Source organism: Dermochelys coriacea, chromosome 4 (assembly GCF_009764565.3).
Source record: "Dermochelys coriacea isolate rDerCor1 chromosome 4, rDerCor1.pri.v4, whole genome shotgun sequence".
NCBI lineage: Eukaryota > Metazoa > Chordata > Testudines > Dermochelyidae > Dermochelys > Dermochelys coriacea.
In genome coordinates, this window is record NC_050071.1 from 99,753,206 (window position 1) to 99,773,317 (window position 20,112).

Sequence of the window (20,112 nt, forward strand, 5' to 3'; positions counted from 1 at the left end):
CCCATTCAGTCTTTGGCCTCTTTGCTGAGACAGTCATCAAATGCCAAAGTATGGCATGTTTTCTGATGTAGTCACCGATCTGCTGGGAACTGGGCTGAGACCATAAAATAAATATTATGTAAGACACAGATCAACTAGCAATAATTTTTGGTCACTTCCAGACCAGGCTGGATTTGGACCAGCAAAGGTGAAAGATTCTGTTCCACTAATGATCCCCTGTATTCCAGCTCTCACCCCCACTGCTTACACTCCTTTGGGGGTTTTACCTCAATAAGAATTGCAAGAGTTTGGTCCTAGGAGACTATTTCACAGATATGACAGTCTGCATTTGTGGTTAGCTAGAGAAAAACTATATTAGAGGAGTTTAAAACAAAATGTACAACTGTCTTTTTAAATTAAATACACAATAATCAGATTATATATACAAAGTTCTTAGAGTCAGCATTGGAAGTTATGTCAGCAGGGATTTCAGGCAAAGCAGAGGCCTTCTATCATTAAATAAGTGAGGACAAATAAACCAACAACAGAAATGAAAAATTAAAGAACATAGATATTATCCATAAGTCTCCAGTTCAGGCTCACTCCAGTCCTCTGTGACCAGATAGCCTAGAGTAAAATAGCTCATTTTCAGTTTTGTGGAGAAAGGAAAGTTAGCTGCACTTTTTATGTGCATTATTCATGGAAAGGGAAAAGCCAAGTCAGGTAGCAAATACATCTGGCCCATCAGGAACACTAGCATGGTGATCCTACCAGAGGTCCTTTCTTGGCTCACCTTCAATTTTCTGTGCTGATGTACTTCTGTGCAAGGGAAGAAGTAATGCAGCTAATAGAGTAATAAAGGGACTTCAAAAGATCCTGCACTCATTAATGGAGAAGAGTTTCCTCCTCTTCTGTTTTCGGGCTTGATTGACTGCAGTCCGGACTGCATACTCAAATACCTGCTGCACTCCCCTGTTGCTGAGAGCAGAGCACTCCAAGTAGCCTTTAGCTCGGACCTCCCGGGCCAACCGCTTCCCATCAACTGAGCTGATGCAGGACAAATGATGGGGTCCTGCTTCCCGCTGGTCAGTCTGAGTGGCCACCACTAAAACGGGGATTCGGGGCAAATGGCTTCTGATCTCACCAATCCATTTATTCCTCAGGTTTAAAAAGGAGTTGTGGTTGGCCACTGAGTAGCACATTAACACCACGTCAGCCTGTTGGTATGAGATGGGGCGGATGCCTTTGAAGGCATCACTGCCTGCTGTGTCCCAAAGGCCTAGGCTAATCTGCACACCATCCATGAAGACATCCACCCCTGTGTTTTCATACACTGTGGGCTTGTAGGTATCGGGAAAAGTCTCAGAGGTGAAACGTACCAAGAGTGATGTTTTCCCCACGGCGGTATCTCCCACCAGCACGCACTTGATTGAATCCAGCATTTTCTCAAATTCCACCTCAAAACACACCGTTTCAACTCAGGAAGAGCAGGAGCCGTAGAGAGAGAAAGAGAGTTCCCAGGGACCTTTTGAAATAATCTCCATTCAGTAGGAATTCATCCAGATTCTTTAACTTCTCAAGACCCGAGAGTTTCACTTGAGTACAAAATCCCCTTCTCTCCCACACAACTGTGTGATGCTATCAGACAAATGCTTCAGTGAGTAAAACGAGCTTCCTGAAAGAGAAAAAATAAAATGTAACATTCATAAACCATCTTTGTTATAATCCAGTGAAAATGCATCATTTATTGTAAATTTCTCTGGACATCTATTTGGGCAATGTTCTAATGCAAGTATTAATGTCATTACCTCAAGCCACACAGGTAGCACCAATTGATGTAAAAAAATATCTTTTTAGGGCAATAATCCATCTCTCTTTAGTGCAACCGTTTGTTATATTAGATACCACTCAGGTTTCTCACTCAGCAAATGGGGTAAGATTTTCAAAAATGCCTAAGTAATTTAGGAACCTAAGTCCCACTGACTTTCAATGAGACTAAGGCTCCAAGCATCTAAGTCACTTTTGAACATGCAAATTAGGCTTTTTAGGCACTTTTGAAAATTTACACACCCTCTCCAGCAATGCTCTTCAAATGCAGCACATGAAAAAAAGTACACACTAATTGATTTGATTATTTAAGTATTTCAACAATCAAAGACAATATGCAACCTCTCAGATGACAAGGAAGCAAGGGAAAAGCCTTTAGATATAAATCTGGTGTGACAGGAACCCTTCTAGTTTTACAAATGGTGCAGTAGCTACTGGGGGAGGGGGAATGCTTAAAATCTCTTTGTTTCAAATCTCTTTAAAAAAAACAGGCCAGAAGAGCAAACCAAATAAATATATTCCCCTTCCCAACGGTTATATTTTGTTAACAGAATGCAATCAATTCAAAATTTAGTTAGTTTTTAAAACTGAGTTAAAGTAGTTTCTGGCGTTATACCTGCTCTTGAGACCCTTGCCAGTATTTAAGGTTTTACAGTCACATTTTCCTATGTTGTAAATGTTTCCCTCTTCCCCAATTGATCTGCGAAAGATTCACACAAACAACATGGGGAAACTAACTGTCTGATTGTACAGGGGAAACAGTGAAACTGACTATACACTAAATGTTGTCAAATTCAGTAACTGAAAAACTAAAGAAAAATAACTTTCCCTTCTTCTCTTTCTAGTCTTAGATGTTCTGAATAATAATAGTAGCTAAAAATATGATTGTTAAATTAACAATGTCCCTCTAATGTGTATTTTTCATTTAAATAATTGATTTCCGTTCATCCCCTTATTTTGTTAAGAGGGCAAACAGTTCTGGAGTTTATTTGTACAGACAAAAATTATCACCACACAGTAAAGGGCAGAAGAATGCTCTGTAGTTTACAATAGCCAACTCTAGTTTCAACTATCCCAGCATTCTGCTCTCCTAGCTATACATTTATAGTATATTTAGTGCTTCAACTGATTTCACAAAGGAAAAAAAAAATCATCAGTTCGAGTTGCAGTGCAATAGCTAGCATTGACAGTGCAATTCCCTGCTTCTATTTTATAATCAGGCAGCATCCAAACTCCTGTGGGATTGCCTACAGCATGGGCCCCTTTCATGTCTTCTGCCACATGAGCCAACCGAAAGAAAACAAACATACAAGCAATCTGACTTGTACTCAAGGGAGTATTTTATTTTATAAATGCTTCTTCAAATCCTCACTGGCAATTTTCATACTGATTTCTTGTTACTGGTATTTAGAAGAGAGTCATTGCAACAGGCAGTATTTCCTGGTTTGCAAACACAGCATCTGTTTCCAACCCTTACATGATGGATTCTGAGAATTCTGATAAAGACTGAATCACACCCAGGTGCCCTCCTGTGTATCAGGAAATGAACAAGACCATGAATGAAGAAATCTTCTCACGTTTGTTTGATGCCACTGAGTGTCTGGTGTATAATTTACTTTTAAAACTGTGAGAAGTAACCTGTAAAAGTTTAACCCCCTCATGGAATAGACTTTACTCAGAGAAGAGAATTCCAAGTAAATCAAACTAGATTTAAAAAAAAATATAAATATAAGACTTGAAAAGCACACACTGGATGTGCTGTCCAATTATTTAAGCATGTTTATTGGAGTGCTGCTATACTGGAAAATTGTATCAATATTACCGTGATAAAGCCCTGTATTCCAGTGGCTTATAACTCAGACATAACCATTTGCTCCCCTATTAAAATTCAGCATAAAAAACTCCTCTCCACAGCACAAATTTCTTTAATTCATTTTCAATCGTATTAGTCTGGTTATTTTTAATGTATTTGAGGTGGAAAAGAATAGAAGTTACCAATTCAAGATGCTTTTTGGTTTTCTCTAAACTAAAAAAATGAGACCGACAGACACATAGGAGTGGCATACAATTTGCCTTTAATCTGATTCTATTACTTTGGATATTTTGAAAATAAAATAGAATGATGGCTAATATAGTAAAAACAGACTAATAAGCCTGCTATTATATGTACTGGTACTGACACACACTGACTAGCACTGACACATACTGTCGCATACAGTACTGATAAGTCCCATCACAAAAGCATATGGCTGTTTTTAAAGTAAAGGGGGTCAAACTACAATCCATAGATAAATAAAATCAAAAGGTACCCAGTAATGGCCATTTTCTGATTCCTCTTGAGTGGTGTGTCCAAGGGCCCAGGAACCTCTATCCTGATCTAGATCTGGATTTATTTTAGCTATGGGCTGCAGTTTTCACTCTACCATATATTATAAGCACTACATAAATGCCTACTAGATTTGGGATTTTAATTACAAAAAAGCCAAAAATGTCAGATGTAAAATTCTCACACAACTTTCACTGTAATTGCCAACTATCTGTGCAAAACAGTAAGGTCTTAAATGACATGATCGCACGACATATGTGCAGCATTGCAAAATTCCACCTACATCCATGAAAGTTTACAAGAAAAGATGCAATTTAAGCATACATCAAGAAAGCACAATTTGTCTCACTGACAAAGTCTTACTGTAGAAAGAGTATTAAAATTCAGTGTAAGCAGTAAAGAAAACACTACACAAGTAAAGCTAAAGCTATACAAAAAGTCATTTTAAACCTAAATGAAGAATATATACTAGATGTCCTTTAAAGAGTCCTGTTGGAGGGGCAGTACTAAACCTTGGTTTAAGAGCAAAAGTGGCAACACAACACACTGCATAAGCACCTGCAAGGCTAGAAAAATATATTGCAGATTCTTTCCACTGCATTGTATTACAGAATGTGCTAAATAATATATCACATTGCCCAGTTCTGTGTGATCACCAAGTAAAAAGATCCTATTAGAAATTCCTGCTGACAGGAGTAGAGTTAAGGTTGCTAAGGGAAATTTAACTCTGAATTTCCTAACTTCTGTGTGATCAACCTTAATGCAGACGTAGCAGGGCTTTGCATATAATTTTAAAGAAAAAGACAAAAAGTGAGTAAAAATTTAAAATATCATTAGGGAGATTTCCCCAGGCCCGAATAGATAGACACTCCCTTTGCATTGTTTTTTAAGAGGAGCTGGGTGCCTAAATGCACTTTGAGCTTTTGAAAAATTCCCTCTCCCCTCCACCCACAACGGTAAAATATTGGAGAAAAACTCTAAATTAAAGAAATATTAAAAAAACAAGCAAGCAAAGATTGAGTGCAATAGGATATAATCACAGGTTTCAGAGTAGCAGCCGTGTTAGTCTGTATTCGCAAAAAGAAAAGGAGTACTTGTGGCACCTTAAAGACTAACAAATTTGTTATTTGTTATTTGTTATTTGTATTTGTTAGTCTTTAAGGTGCCACAAGTACTCCTTTTCTTATAGGATATAATGGAAACCTACAGAATCCTGGATCCAGTGAAGTTGATGGCAAAATTCCCATTAATTTCAATGGAGCCAGGAATTTGCTTCCTCCTGTTCCCCTCTACCCTCCCTCCCCCATGTCAATCATTGATATGCACTGATAACACAACTGATTCATATCATCTACTGAACTAAAGCCCAATTAGTGTCCAGTACCTGCATGCATGCACATTGTAGGGAGAAGGCACAAGAAACCGCTCCTTACATGCACCACCCATGAAAGGGTTAATCACATGGAATCTCTGAGCTCAGAGACTTCCAGGACTGTATGGAAACTCTAGCAACACTAAGGAGAGCAGGTTACACCTCTGCATACGGAGCAGTGCAGCTAGCTGGGCACAGAGCAGAGCAGATGTTGCTCCTTCTCCAGGAATAGTGCAGTATTCATGCTCCCAGGAGTTCCAGAGTCTGGTCGCTCCATGCACAGTGTCTCCTAGAGCTCCCGCTGGCACACTGTGCCTCCATCACACTCAATGGGAGACTGAGGCTGTTTGACACAATCAAACCATATCCGACTGATGGTATCTAGGACTCACCACACTTCTGTAGCAACAGCAGCTGCCCTAGGCCTCATCCAGTACACATGCATTGGAGTACCTTTGTTCACATCAGTAGTCAGTACTTGATGCAAGTAAAGGCACAATATTTGTTTGTGAGGTTCCAGGATCAGGCCCTCTAATGATTAATTTTACCATATATAAAGAACAGTTTATAATCTGTAATGGTTACATAAAAAATAAGAAGAAAGACTAATGCATAAGTGACTTCTTGGAAAAATACTTAAACACTGCAAAGCCTGATGTGGTTTGTGAGTAGTACAGGAAAGTAACCAGGGCCCTGATCCTGCAGTGGACTCCACATGGGAGCAGTGGACTCATGACACAGCGCTCATTGCAGGATCAGGGCCTGAGTGAGTATACATCACATGAAGAACTACCTTTAATTGTGCAGAAACAATTACAAACACAATTGATTCAGGAACATTTATAGCTTAATGAGGCAGGTTTATCTGCTGAACTAAATGAGACTGTTTTTCAATTTCGCTAGAAATAATGCTGGCTTCTAGTTTAAAGCATAAAATGTCATCCAGTGTGGCCAAACATCTATATGAAAACACATCCCTGAGCTCAGAAAGATACATCAGGAACTCCTACATTCTAATCCTATCTTTGATACTCCTGGAGGGAATTCTGCATCACTGCAAATGTGCAGTATTTATGTCCCCTGTGGATTTCTTTGCTTCCCCGCAGAAAAATGACTTTTTGATAGAGAAGCAAAGAGAAGCCACAAGAGCGGTCTTGTAACCTCTCCACCAGTATGTTTCAGGTGCCCAGGGCAGCCGGCAGAGAGGTAAATCACTGTGGGGCAGGGGGCAAGACTGGGAAAGACCCGTCTGGTAGCTCCTATCCTGTAACAGTCTCAGCTGCTAGTTTAGGCTGGGCTGGGGAGGACAGGACTTCCTCTTCCCCTGCACAGCATCCAGAGCCGGGTCAGACCCACACGCTATTTCTTCCCCAACTGCAGGAAGCTCTGCAAATCCCCCCTCTCCCTGCTTCCTGCCCCCATTGCTCCTCAGCTGCAGTGGGAGGGATCCCTATACAGGGAGCTGCTCCCCCATCCACCCAACCACCATGCATCCAGACCCCCTCATACCCAGAACTTTCCACTGAGCCTCACTCCCCCGCACTCTTTGCACTATGTCAGGTCCTTGCACTGCATCAGAGTTGCGTGCAGCCTCACCCCTGACTCTGTTTCCCAGGTGGGGAGCTGCACAGATCTCCACCTCTGTGCAGCCAGTGGCCAGTGTGCCCCAATGCCATGCTGGAGCCTCCACATTTATTTGACAAATAAAATCAGCAGAATTTTGCAGAATTTTAAAATATTATGCACAGAATTTTTAATTTTTTGGTGCATAATTTTTCATATTTTGGCACAGAATGTCTTCGGGGTACTTTGAAAATGATTCCGGCCTTCTCTAGACTAGGATTTGGATTAGTTAACATGTGTACAAAGAATAGTGTAGACAAGGCCTTTAACACATGCTAGTCTGGTTGGCCAGCCAAAGTGTTTTGAAGATTAAATACAATGCATATGCTAAGTATTATCATCATTATCCTGCAACTGCTCCTGCAACTGGAATTTATTGCCATATGTATAACTATATCTGTAACCCCTCTCGTTTTACACATATCCGAGGCTTTTAAGAGGGCTAGTGAGGAAATAGCATAGCAGTGGAAATGTCTGCTTATCGCATACAGCTATATATCTCCATCTCTACTGATACAGCCAGAACTGTGGACTGCAGTACTAAGTGTCTGGAGGAGACTGGGGAATGGATGAGGGCTAGCTGGCAGAGAAGTGAATGCTGATTGGTTGGGGGAAGCAACCAGAAGATATGGCAGAAATAATACTGGCCCCTTTGATTGAGGATGTGGGTCTGCCATTTGTAGATCAGGTTCACAGTCTGGGGTTCTGGTTAGACTCCCAGCTGGTATTAGAAGGACAAGTAGCTGCTACAGTTTGGATCAGGTTGTGCCTGTTTCTTTAAGATACAGACTTTGCAGCTGTCATCCATGCCTCTGTCACCCCAACGTTAGAGTACTGAAATGTATGGGCTACATCTTAAATCCATCTGGAAACTGCAACTGGTGCAGAATTCAGGACCCCACTTGGTAGGGAGGGTTTCTTTTCATGAAAATGTTAAACTAGTGATACTCAGACTGAGGTTCACGAGCTGCAAGTGGCTCTTTAATGTGCCTCCTGCAGTAAAGGGATGATATTTAGGGTTCCTGAACTATTGAAGCCAATGGGAACTCTGAGTGCTGAGTACCTCTCATAATCAAGGCATGGATCAGGTGGATCCTTAAACTACCTCATTCTCATTGTGCTTAGGTACGGCATATGGTACAAAATGTCAGATAACTCTCTATTTGGGTGCCCAAGACTCAACTGTGTGATTTAATTATTAACCAATCTAAGTTATTAACCAATCGGGGTGCTTTTATTATGTTAGTAACCAATTGTAGTTGATAAAATAATAATACTTGGTCAGTTATTTTGCTGATATATATATATACATATATAGATATATAGATATATATAAAAACTACATATTTCCCCTGTCATATTGTTTAAATATGAATATACAGTACTATAGTAAATTAAACAATACATTCACTACTATAGCTCTTTTGGGTAACGTTGATCACTAATTTGGTCACTAATGTTGATCACTATTTGACTCCTGAAGTCTGTGTACCACTGTGTTCATCCAATGCTCTATTATCTGCACTAACTACCTATTAGTTTGTAATTTGATTTTAAGATGTTGCTTTTGACCTGTAAAACCCTAAATGACCTACCTATCTACACTGCAGCTGGCAAGTGTAATTTCCAGCACAGGTAAACAGACTCACAGTAGCTCAGCTTGAGCTATCACCTAAAAATAGCAGTATGGACTCTCCGGTGTTGGTGGTGGCTTACATAGCCACCCCAGTCCAAGCCCGCCCAACTTCCTAAGTCCGAGCTCAGGTGGCTAGCCCAAGATGCCGCCAGTGCCGCAATGTACACTCTGCTATTTACGGTGCTAGTCTGAGCTGAGCTAGCATGACTCTGTTTACCTACGCTGGGAACCACATCTTCCAGCTGTAGTGTAGACATAAGACAATCTGTTTCCTCATAAAACAGCACCACAGTTGCAGTCTGTGGAAGAATTTGAGCTATGGCACCGTTGGTACGAAAGAGAAGGTGGGGGTGAACGGGATACTGCCTGAGTGTTTTCCCCTTTCCAACTCTCTTCTCTCACTTGGTCCATAACAGCCTTTGTTCAATTTGTTAATCTGCAGGGCAGGCTACAAGGTCCCTCTTTTTTCCTGACCGAGCGGGAGCAGGGAAAAGGATGAGGTTGGCAGACTATGGTAATTTCATTGGTAAGGTTTTTTAAATGTCTGTTATATTTATGTTACTGCTGGTGTCGTGTTGTTAGTGCATAATTGCCAGAATTATGTTCAATTGATAGTTTATGATTAATTGTAGTTTTAAGCATTTTTAAAAGTGCTCAGAGGTTGCAATGAGCACTCTTTATATGGTTATTATACATTTAAATAAATAAATGGGAAAATACACCTTCCATGTCTTTCTGAAGTTAGGATAACAAAGCACATGAGCTAAATCTTTACTTTCAAACCTTGAGAACTTCGTCTCAAAACTACATTTCTTCAAACAAGACAAAGACACCAGTCCCAATTCAAACCAGTGAAATTTAACAAAGATTTTCAGTTTTCTAAATAAGAAAAATGGAAGGTAAAGACTTGTTTCTTTTTTAAAAAATAGAAAGTTGTCTTTTAATCACCTTCATGCAACTCAAAAACAGTCAAACTTGGTGTTAAACTTCCCTAAAAATATTCACGTCTGAGATCAGACAAAGCATGAACATTTTGAACTCCTAAAATGCTTTTTCAGAAGATGTAAAGCTTGAAACTAAAAACAAGGGGAAAAGGCCAAATTTTCAGACATTTGTAACTATGTTATTATTAAATAGGCTTTTTCATGCCCTCAGTTTTGAGACTGAAATCTCCATTGCTGAGAATAGAGATTTCTACTTCAAAGAGGGTAGCATGATATGGCCCAACAGTATTAAGGAGTAAAAATAAGAGATGAAGCCGCGTACCGTGATTATTTGTGTCTGATCACACTTTTGATACAACCACATCATGAAAATTAAACATGCACACCCATTAATTAAAACAACCTTAAAAGGTCAAAAAAGTCTGAGTAAAGGGATAATATTTAGGGTTCCTGAACTATTGAAGCCAATGGGAACTATGAGAGCTGAGTACCTCTCATAATCAAGGCATGGATCAGGTGGATCCTTAAACTACCTCATTCTCATTGTGTTTAGGTACGGCATATGGTACGAAATGTCAGATAACTCACTATTTGGGTGCCCAAGACTCAACAGTAAATGACTGATTTTCAACATTAACCCCCGTGTGCTGCCCAAATTCATATGAAGTTAATTCTTGGAGGTGAAATTCACCCTTTACGGGGGGCAATACAAGTCCCTGATCCAACATCCTTTGAAGTCAATGGAAAGGGAACATTGTTTCACGTCCTAAGCAAGTGATGCTCACGCCTTTTACTGGTTACCTGAATAGCGGTGAACTTCATCTGTTGTGCCATGTAAAATTGTTCTGGTACACTGTATATCGGATAAAATAGCCTTTGTTTCCCATTTTCAGCTGTAACACCCTTTTGTTCTTGCTGTTAAACAATTCACAAGTTTTACATCAGATATGGCTGCATTTCAGTGGTGGATATGCATATACATATTGGGGGGTGGTATTCTACACACGTACACCCATATTTATCTATCTAAGATAATTAATGGCCCGCATTAGTGTATGTGTATCCATCAATGAAATACAGCTACCTCTGTGTGTGCATCTAGGTATAGATATGCATACACACACAACATACTTAAACTTATATAAATACACTCATATTATATTCCTATTATATGTACATATTATGAAGAGACATCTTTTCATAATTAAAAATGAGCTAGGTTCCAGTCCTAAGGCCATGCCTAACTTCAGTATAATCAAACCAAAGGTCCGATCCTGTAACCATTTAGGCATGCAAATAGTCTCATTGACTTCAATTGCACTGCTTGTGTGTGAAGTTATTCACATGTATAAGGGTTTGCACCACTGGGCCCCAAACCACTTCAAATTTCTCATGACAACACATCCTACTTTAAACACAGAACTTTTTTCTTGAAGTATGAGGTAAATCAGAAAAGACATATCTATAGTAACATATATATTATGTAAATATTTATATAATATTTGGTAAAAACATTTTTAGCGGTTTAACTCTTTAAAATTCTTCTATTGTTTTTTGTTTTACTGAATTTCAGGTATTGATTTCTCTATAGATGGGACTTATCTTATCACAAAGTCTGATGCCTTTCACTGTTTTTGTTTGAATTTTTAATAATTTATTGGATATCTAAAGAGTGATTAACACCCATTAGGAAGTACAATGTACGTAAGTGTCCATCCCTCATGCACACAAAATGGATTCAAATTTGTATATAAAATGAATATATACCTTTATTCAGAATATGGCACTATTTGCCAACCTGGGTAGGTATATAGATGTATGCACAAATCAATCAGCATATATTTAAAAAACATGAACAATTCAATAATGAATCTATAAATTCATGTATACTAAAACACACATGGTGTGTTTTTGGTTGGTTTTGGTGCTGTTGTTCCAAGTATGGGGATGTGGGTATAAGATATTCTATGTTGAATTTGTAACTGTTTTGTGTAACAAATAACTTTTGTTAGTCTCTAAGGTACCATAAGGACTCCTCGTTGTTTTTGCTGATACAGACTAACATGGCTACCACTCTGAAATACCGTATGTTGTATTTCATAGCGAACAATTCAGGATATTGTGTTATTGCTACATTATGGTGAACATTTATTAGTTAGAGAAAAAATATTTTCCCTATTTCATGTCTGAAGTTATGTGTTGATTTTTAACGGGGCAAAGGTAAAATTGAGTGAGCTGTAGAAATTTGGGTGGGGTGGTGAATGATGAATGATTCATTATGTCAAGGTAGTAAGGAACTGACTACATACTTTAACCATGTATTTCCAGAATTGCCAATGTCCACAGTTTCTGTCCTGTGTGTATGGTAGGAAGGTATAAAATCTTTAGTTAGATTTTAGCTGTAGTAAGTAGTATCCCCTTTTGAACCTAACTATCAATTACAGGTTTTGTGCGGCAATATGTCTGTACCTAGTTAGCAAATCACTTTATAAAGCACTTTGTGGATGGAAGGTCATAATAATTATTCCTGCATTTGGTGGTTTAATCTATTTAACCCTTTGTTTTCTATTTTTTTGTATTTAATTTATATGTGGCTACCTTGCAAGGTCTATTCGATAATCCAATCTTCATGTACTTTATACCGTGCAGTTGTAAAATTAGTATAAAAGCATATTTATGGAATACACTGGAAAGGCTCCTTTCTCACATTCATAGCTTCCCTAGGAATGCTTTATTTTAACAAAAGAAATTAAATACAAAAGTATGTATAAATGTCACTGAAGTCACCTTTCTTGCTCACACGAAGTCACAATGAAGTCAATGGCTCTCCACCTGGGTGCAGGAGCCCTTGAGAATGGATCTTATTTCAGGGTCAGGGCTGCAGTTATGACAAAAAAATAAAATAAAATAAAGGGAATGCCCCAGCCTTAACAAGCTGTCATGCTTGTATTTATTTAATTTATTTTTGAAGTAGCACCTGTTGTACACAGAGGGTCAGATTTACATTGATGTATATGCTGTGCAATCCGTGGTGTAAGTCTTTGTGGAATTTGGCCTGAGAATGCCTGCTTTATTAGCTTTCTCTGATTCCTGTGCAACTTTAACATCCTATCACTTTTATATAAAATGTGTAATATAACAAGCAGCATTGGACCATATGGAATATTTCAGAAGAAAAAAAAGAGTGGATTTTCCAACTTCTCTCCACTACCAAAAATAGATACTCCTTTTCTCATCCCCCAGTACAGTTTTGTCGGACTTCATGTTAGATTCTTCCAGCTGGAATGTCTTTTTTCATCGAGTGAATAGATAATACATATTACCAGGCCGGGGTAGACTTTGGCAGAGTATTTCTGTTCTCTGAGGGTGGTCGGGAACTTTTTAAAGTTTTTCTTTATTGGCAAAGTCTTAGTACATTTTGCATGAAATCAGCCATTTACATGAAAAAGAGACATTTTTATTGGCAATATGACTGAATGCCACATTTTGGACTTGTATACCAACATTTGCAAAATTTGGGTTATTCGACTCAGGGGTCCAAGCCCATCTGGAAGTTTTATAACATTCTCCCATTCAGCATTAAAGCCTTATTGAAACATAAGTGAATTTTCAAACCTGGTTTTAGTTTGATAATAATGAAACATCCCATCTTGAAAAGCTTTTGTTTAATTTATTTTATAACACACCTTTGTAAAAAGAGGAAATCAAAAATATGAATGTGATTAAAAGAAGATGGTATAAATTATTCAGTATACCATACACTGTTGGAAGTAATTTGATATAATGGCCACACTTAAAGCTTTTCCAGTTTTTGACAAGTTTTTAATCATAACCATTGTAAATAGAAAAATCCAAAGTGCAATTTATCCATATTTCTGCTTATCCCCAAACTGACTTTCATCAGAAGGGAAAACATTTGCCTTTCCTATTAAAGTGAAAGATTTCAGGACTTTTCAAAGCCCATGGATATGAAAGACAAGAAAAAAAAATCTTTAACTAACTACGGCCCTGGTTGCATGAAGAGAATCAGTGTTATTTTAAGTAGACAAGGGTAACCTTCAAAATCAAATCAATATCACTTGTGAGACGTGAAGAAATCAACAAATGTTACCACTAGCTCAAATTGGGTGAATTTCACCTATTTTAGATTAATTTTCAACCTTGCAAACGTGTGTACTGAAAACAGTATCACGCATTACCATTAACAATAAATATTCATTCTGGCCTCTGCTGGAAGAGAAGGTGTTCTTTCTCTTCCCATCTATGTCGGGTCTTTCCCACACAGTGTGTCATCAGTGGTGCCCCTTTGGGAAACCCCCAAAACCAACAACAGCATCAATTTTGGTTTTTAACATTTTTAAATGTTTGATCTGCCTATTTTACTGACCCATGTGGATAAAAATATGTATCTTGAGTTCAATTCCACTCTCATCACATATGAATTTACAACTGCCATTGACTCCTGTGGGGGGGTTGGACAGAAGTATCAGAGGGCAAAATAGGGTCCTTTGCACAAAAAGTATGTTTGCCTACATATATTAAGACATAGGTAATTAGGAAAGGTAACCTAATCTGTGATAATTTATGCCACTGGTTATCCCTTTTTTCTTTTGGACATACAAACAGATAAAATCTTTGGTGAAATTCTGCTCTTAGTTCCATTGGTGCAGTAACATTAATATCAATAGGGGTATTCTGATATAACTGAGAGCCGAATCTCTCAATTGCCCTTCCTTTCTCTGGTGAGAGATACATTTTAGATCTGATTAGGCAGCTGCTTTGTACAAGTGGTTCCCATTGTTCATACTTAGCAGCTGCATAACCAGAGCCTTTGCCTCTGCATATTTACCTTTGCCTATGCATATTATTCTCCTCTCAACACAGATCAGAGCTCATTTGTTTGTTGGGGAGTCTGTTGGTTTTTCAGTGAACATTAGAAATTTAGCACAATTAAATTATGTTAAATATATATGAAAATATGTTTAATTTTATGTGAAAGGGGTAATGGCAAGTCATGGGCCTCAAATTTGTTGTATGTTTCCAATACATAGAGGTATCGGCGCAATATTTTAAAATGTGTTCTCACTGGTGAGTTTGACAGGGTAATAGCCACTCTCCCTTTCTTCATGGCTAGGTGGGAGAAGGATCCCAAAACTATTTTCTGATTTTTTTATGGGGTCATGGCATGGTGATGTTTGAGAACCACTGTTTAAAAGATCCAGCTGGAGCTAGTCAAAAAATTAAAAAGCTACTTTTGTGAAAAACTCTGAAAAGTCAAAGTTATTTTCATACGTAAGTGTTTGAAACAGACCCATTTTTAGTGTATTAGAAATTGTTCATGATTTTCATTTCTTTTTCCACAAATTCTTTTTAAACAAAAACATTACTGGAAAGGTTATTGAAGGTTTTCATGTAACGGTAAATAAAAAATTGCAACAACTTTTTACATGTTTTCCTTATTTTTAACTATAAAAAACCCATGAACTTTTTGCAACAAAAGAAATATTTCTTTTTCAAAGGCCATTTTTCAGCTAACCACATTGTCAATGAAAAATTACAACCAGCTCTAGACCATGAAGTGAGAGATAGGCTAATTTCTTGATCTCCACATGCCTTTGTGACCTTTATATTGGTTACTATATGTACACCATACATGGGGCTACCCAGAAAGACCAGTCAGAAGGTTCCACGAATGCAGATATAGCAGATCTCTTGCTTTGCAAGACTGGCCACAGGGAGCTCATTACATCTCTAGTTCTATTGGTTTCCGGTTTGCTTCGGGGTGTAATGCAAAATGTTCATTTAGGCCTTTAAAGGCCTATGGTTTAGTCCTATCTACCCAAGAGATTGACTCTCTGCTGTCCCCCACTGTGATAGCTGAGATCAGTTGATGCTCTCTTGAGGTTTCCATGACTGCAGGCTGCTTCATGGGTGTTTTAATTGGAGGGCATTTTACCCTAGAACTCACTTCCCACATTGGTCTAACAGAGCCAGAATTTGTTGAACTTCAGCACATGGTGTAAAACCCATCTCTCTACTCACGATTTTCCTGAGAAGGTTGGTCAGACCCTTAAGAATGTCTCTGGGAAGGTTATGTCTACACTATAGCTGCTACAGCAGCACTGCCAAGCACTGCAGAGGTGCTGCTGTAGCGTAGATGCTTCCTACATTGATGGAAGGGGGTTTTCCATTGAAATAGTTAAGCCATCTCTATGAGAGGTGGTTGCTAGATCTATGAAAGAACTCTTCAGTTGACCTAGCCACGTCCACACTGGGGGTTAGATCAATCTAACTATGGTGTTCAGGGTGCAAAATTTTTCACAGCCCTGAGCAACGTAGCTAGGTCAATCTAATTTTTAAATGTAGACCAGGTCCAGCGGCTGGGGATGTAGACTTAAATTTATGCTCTTACTCTGGCAGATGGACATGTGAGACGTGTCCTCTGATGCAGCTAAACATTGGCAGAAAAAAGTTAAATGTTTGAGGCCTGATTCTCATTTATACTATGGCCACTTTATAGTGTACAGGGTGAAGAAGCCTTAAAATGGGCATAAATTACACTTATACCAAATTTAAGGCAACTTGGTATTAACAGACAGTGTAAACTGGTCTTAGTGTAAATGAGACTCAGGCCAATATATTACAATTTAATGGTTAATAAGCTCAGATGCTTAGACAATGGGTGGAGGTCATTTATAAATACATAAAAGATATAAACACATAAATGTCTAATTTTCCCATTGTAGAGCTTCTATTCTAGTGAGTGTAAAACCCTAAAGTAAATTCAGCCAGTTCCTCCTTCCAAGGGTATTTCTTGCTGTAGGAAGTAAACTCACGAAAGCCTTCCTATAACTTTAATTCTGCCCAACGTCTAAACAGTAGATATATGCCGAGTCTCTGCCTCTTTAATGAAATTGGATTAAATTATGTGATACATATTTAAGTCATTCTTTGATGGATGAGATTCAATCACATTTTTAAATCACTTTCATATTTATGGTAACATCAAAAGTTAGATTAATTTATTTGTATAAAAATTCTTTTAGATTTTTTATAAATGTAAACTACTACACAATCTAATGCAAAGTTCCACCTTATTTCTACAGCAGTAGAAGTCAGCCATACACTAGGTACAGCAAAAAGCAGGCAGATCAGCCCAGCAAGGATCGTCTAGCCTTTTTTATCCTACCTTTCCACTCTGCAAATATTTTCCTTATGACAAATTTGTGTTAAAGACAGCCTCTTCCAGATGGTCAAGCACCACTCCTATGCCATGCACTAATGGAAATAGCACTGAAAGAGGAGGATAGGAAAATTAAGAATTACATTCAGATTTTTACGGGTACCTGAGAGACATCTAGACCTGACTGTGTCTGATAGATATTATGTGATCCAGCACCCTTAGACGCTGTCCTTATCCACTTCTTACATTAGCTACCTTTCATTGGTAAGGTGACCATTATTGAATAGCTTATACATTTGGAGGAGCAGCCTCTGAAAACAGAAGCTTGAAATGCATGTGTATATCTAGGTCTATATGTATATACACACCACTGCATATGTAACCAGACCATGTGTTGTGAAAATAATGTACTTGTTCAATAGAAGAGAGAAGTAGCTCTGAGAAGGAAGAGGAGAATTGTGTTTGTGGCCATTTAGAAGGCAAGTTAATTCATTCTCAACATGAAGAGGTGAAAAATCAGTAGGATCCTAGCTGGACCAGGGTTCAAGTGAAACTAGGAATGGAGCTGAAGAAATTAGCAAATTAAAAACCTTTTAATACTAACTTCAGTTAATAAAACATTAACATTTCACCTCTTTGAAAAAATTATTACAAAACAATTCTCATTCTAAATGTAAATTATGAAAATAAAACAATAAATTTTCCCCTCAGTGACAGTTTATTTTGCAAACAAGGGATGGGATCCTCCTTTCATTTGCACCAGGTTTACGCATGTATAACTCCATTGACTTCAGTAGAGTTATTCATGAGCTACACTACTGTCAATTAGATCAGAATCAGACCCAGGATTTTTTGATTTATTTGTTTTCTATCTTTTTACCTACATCGATTAACATATAAAGTTACTGGTATGTTCTGGTATGTTCAACCTCACTTATGTCCTCCCTTTATAATGGGTCATTTTAGGCTGAAGTACCAAAAAAACCCTTAAAACACAATCAAAAGTCCAGGGACAGCAGTGTGTTCTCTTTATGCTGAAGTAGAAAATAAGAATAAAATATAATAAAAAAAATCCAGGGGAAGTACACAAGGGGGACTAGGTTGTCTTTTAATATGATATCACAATAAGGAATGTTCTATTTTGTATAAAAATTGAAAGTATTTGTAGTTTTCAAGTCAAGTTTTGTAAGATGAGACAATGGTGACAACTAAAAACACTAATCTTGATTTAAAATTAGGGTGACCAGATAGCAAGTGTGAAAAATTGGGACATGGGGTGGGGGATAATAGGTGCCTATGTAAGAAAAAGCTCCAAATATTGGGACTGTCCCTATAAAATCGGGACATCTGGTCACCCTATTTAAAATATAAATATTTATATTAAGACACTTGGGGGGAGGAGGCAAAAATTCACCAGACACAGGATGTTGAACATGGCTCTTGAAAATAAATGTTACGGAAGTGAAGTACTCTTAGTGCAAGTGGAGGATAAAGAAGAAAACTGGAGCTCTATGGTTTTTGTTTTTCCAGTAGAATTTTCCTTGCTGGATTAACAGTACATTTTCTTTTTTCTTAAAAGGGATTGGGGAGAGAAGGGGAAAAAAAGAAAAGAGAATTACATACCTTCCAAATAAGCCCGGTGTAAGAGACTGAGTTTAGTTCATCTGGTGATGGGGCAGCAGAGAAAGACGTAATGTGATGAAAAATAAGCAAGTGGTTTAGTTCAAGTCAGCTTCCTGAAGAGTTCTCAGCTTTGCCTGTGTGGGTTTTGCTGTGGGTTTGTGTGTCCTATTCTCTCTGTGATGACTCCAGAACGTACATGTAAAACCTACTCAGAGAGGGGGAGGGGGCACAGCAAGGCTCTGATGCATAAAGATTTCTCTGCAGCTTGCTGTTTCCACAGCCACCTCCATTCTGTTGCTGCTGCTACTAACATGGGGACAGCACAGCCCGCTCACTAGCAACCAGTTAAAGGAAGAGCAGTTCAACAACTGCCCACGAATCTGGTCTATAATTCAATCTTCCATCGGTTTAACAAGTAATTTATTTACTCACAGGCTTAGGTCAAAATAGCTACATTGATTTTAATTCACACCATTGAACATTTTGGTTCCAGTCTGTGAGTAGACCAACCCTAAAAAGTGCAATTTTAAATCGAACAGGTGCAAAACAGTTTGGACACTCTTAAATTGATTTAACCTTGTTTTATAGGGATTTGGCTTAATTCAGTTAGGAAATTAATTAAGCTACATTGACTGATGAATTTCCACACTTGTTTTTGTCATATCTAATTAAATTGTGTTTAAAAACACTCCTTTAGACAAACCAGTGCGACCCTGAGTCAAGGTCTAAATCACAAAAGGGAAAGAGGGACTGATTTAGCTGAACGATGTGCTGCTTTCTTTCCCTTAGGCCCTGACTTGAAAGGTTAAAAGGGTCCATTTTTCAGTTGAGTTCGTTCAGTTGAGTTAGCTTAACATGATTGAAAAGCCCCTTTAAGACTCAGGCCTTGTCTACACGGGAAAGGTTTTTTGGTATACCCTAAAACAGGGGTTCTCACAACAAATTTTGGTGGCCTCAGAGAGTGGCCATCAACTCTTCCTGGTGGTCGCTCTGACAAGTTTTGCTAAAATACTTAATTAACCTTAGGAACACAAATAAATATGCACATACACATGTCCAAATCATTGTAATTTCTTTATGTAGGGGTTTTTGTGCAGACTCAATAATAAAAATTATGTACAGTTGTATTTTGGTGCCCCTAGCTCCCGCTGCCTCCCTCAGCCTTCCACGGATTCCCCCAGCCCCTGCTGCCTCCCTTAACCCCCCACAGATCCCACCGCTTTACCCCAACATAAGCTAAACCAAAAAACTCCCGAGATTCCATTGCTTCCTCCCCCATTTGCCCTGAACTCCTTTCTGCGGCCTCATACCCCAGGCTCACCCCAGTCCTTGCCTCTTGACCATGGCACCCAGTAAGGCCGGCCCTGCTGAAGCCTGACCGCCCTGGGCTGAAGTCCTGAGCAGGAGCCCCACGGCTGGAGCCCAGAGTCCCGCCACCCTGAGGAGCTGAAGCCCAAAACTCGCCGTCAGAACCCTGTGGCTGAATGTGGGGGGGAGCTGAAGCCTGCTTCCAGAGCCTCTGGCTGAAGCCGGGGTGGGGGGAGAGTAAAGCCTGCTGCCAGAGCCTCCAGCTGGATCAGAAGACGGGGGCTGAAGCCA

General features: G+C 38.8%; 1 protein-coding gene across 3 annotated transcripts; it reads right to left on the minus strand.

Moving 5' to 3' along the window:
- Window positions 1-334: 334 nt before the first annotated feature.
- RHOH (ras homolog family member H) lies at window positions 335-18,934 on the minus strand. 3 transcript variants are annotated; one of them, XM_043513936.1, is made up of 4 exons: window positions 18,514-18,934; window positions 16,897-17,000; window positions 10,509-10,622; window positions 335-1,654 (listed from the first exon to the last, which is right to left on the minus strand). In XM_043513936.1, exon 4 carries the CDS (start codon window positions 1,419-1,421, stop codon window positions 846-848), a length of 576 nt encoding a protein of 191 aa, XP_043369871.1. In that variant the 5' UTR covers window positions 1,422-1,654; window positions 10,509-10,622; window positions 16,897-17,000; window positions 18,514-18,934; the 3' UTR covers window positions 335-845. The 3 variants fall into 3 exon arrangements, with proteins under 3 accessions (XP_043369871.1, XP_038255506.1, XP_038255508.1); XM_038399578.2 differs by lacking the exon at window positions 10,509-10,622; XM_038399580.2 differs by lacking the exons at window positions 10,509-10,622; window positions 16,897-17,000.
- Between the last annotated feature and the right edge of the window lie 1,178 nt (window positions 18,935-20,112).

Bases quoted from the DNA above. Each gene is read 5' to 3' on its own strand.
- RHOH (XM_038399580.2), bottom strand. From the start codon at position 1,421: ATGCTGGATTCAATCAAGTGCGTGCTGGTGGGAGATACCGCCGTGGGG.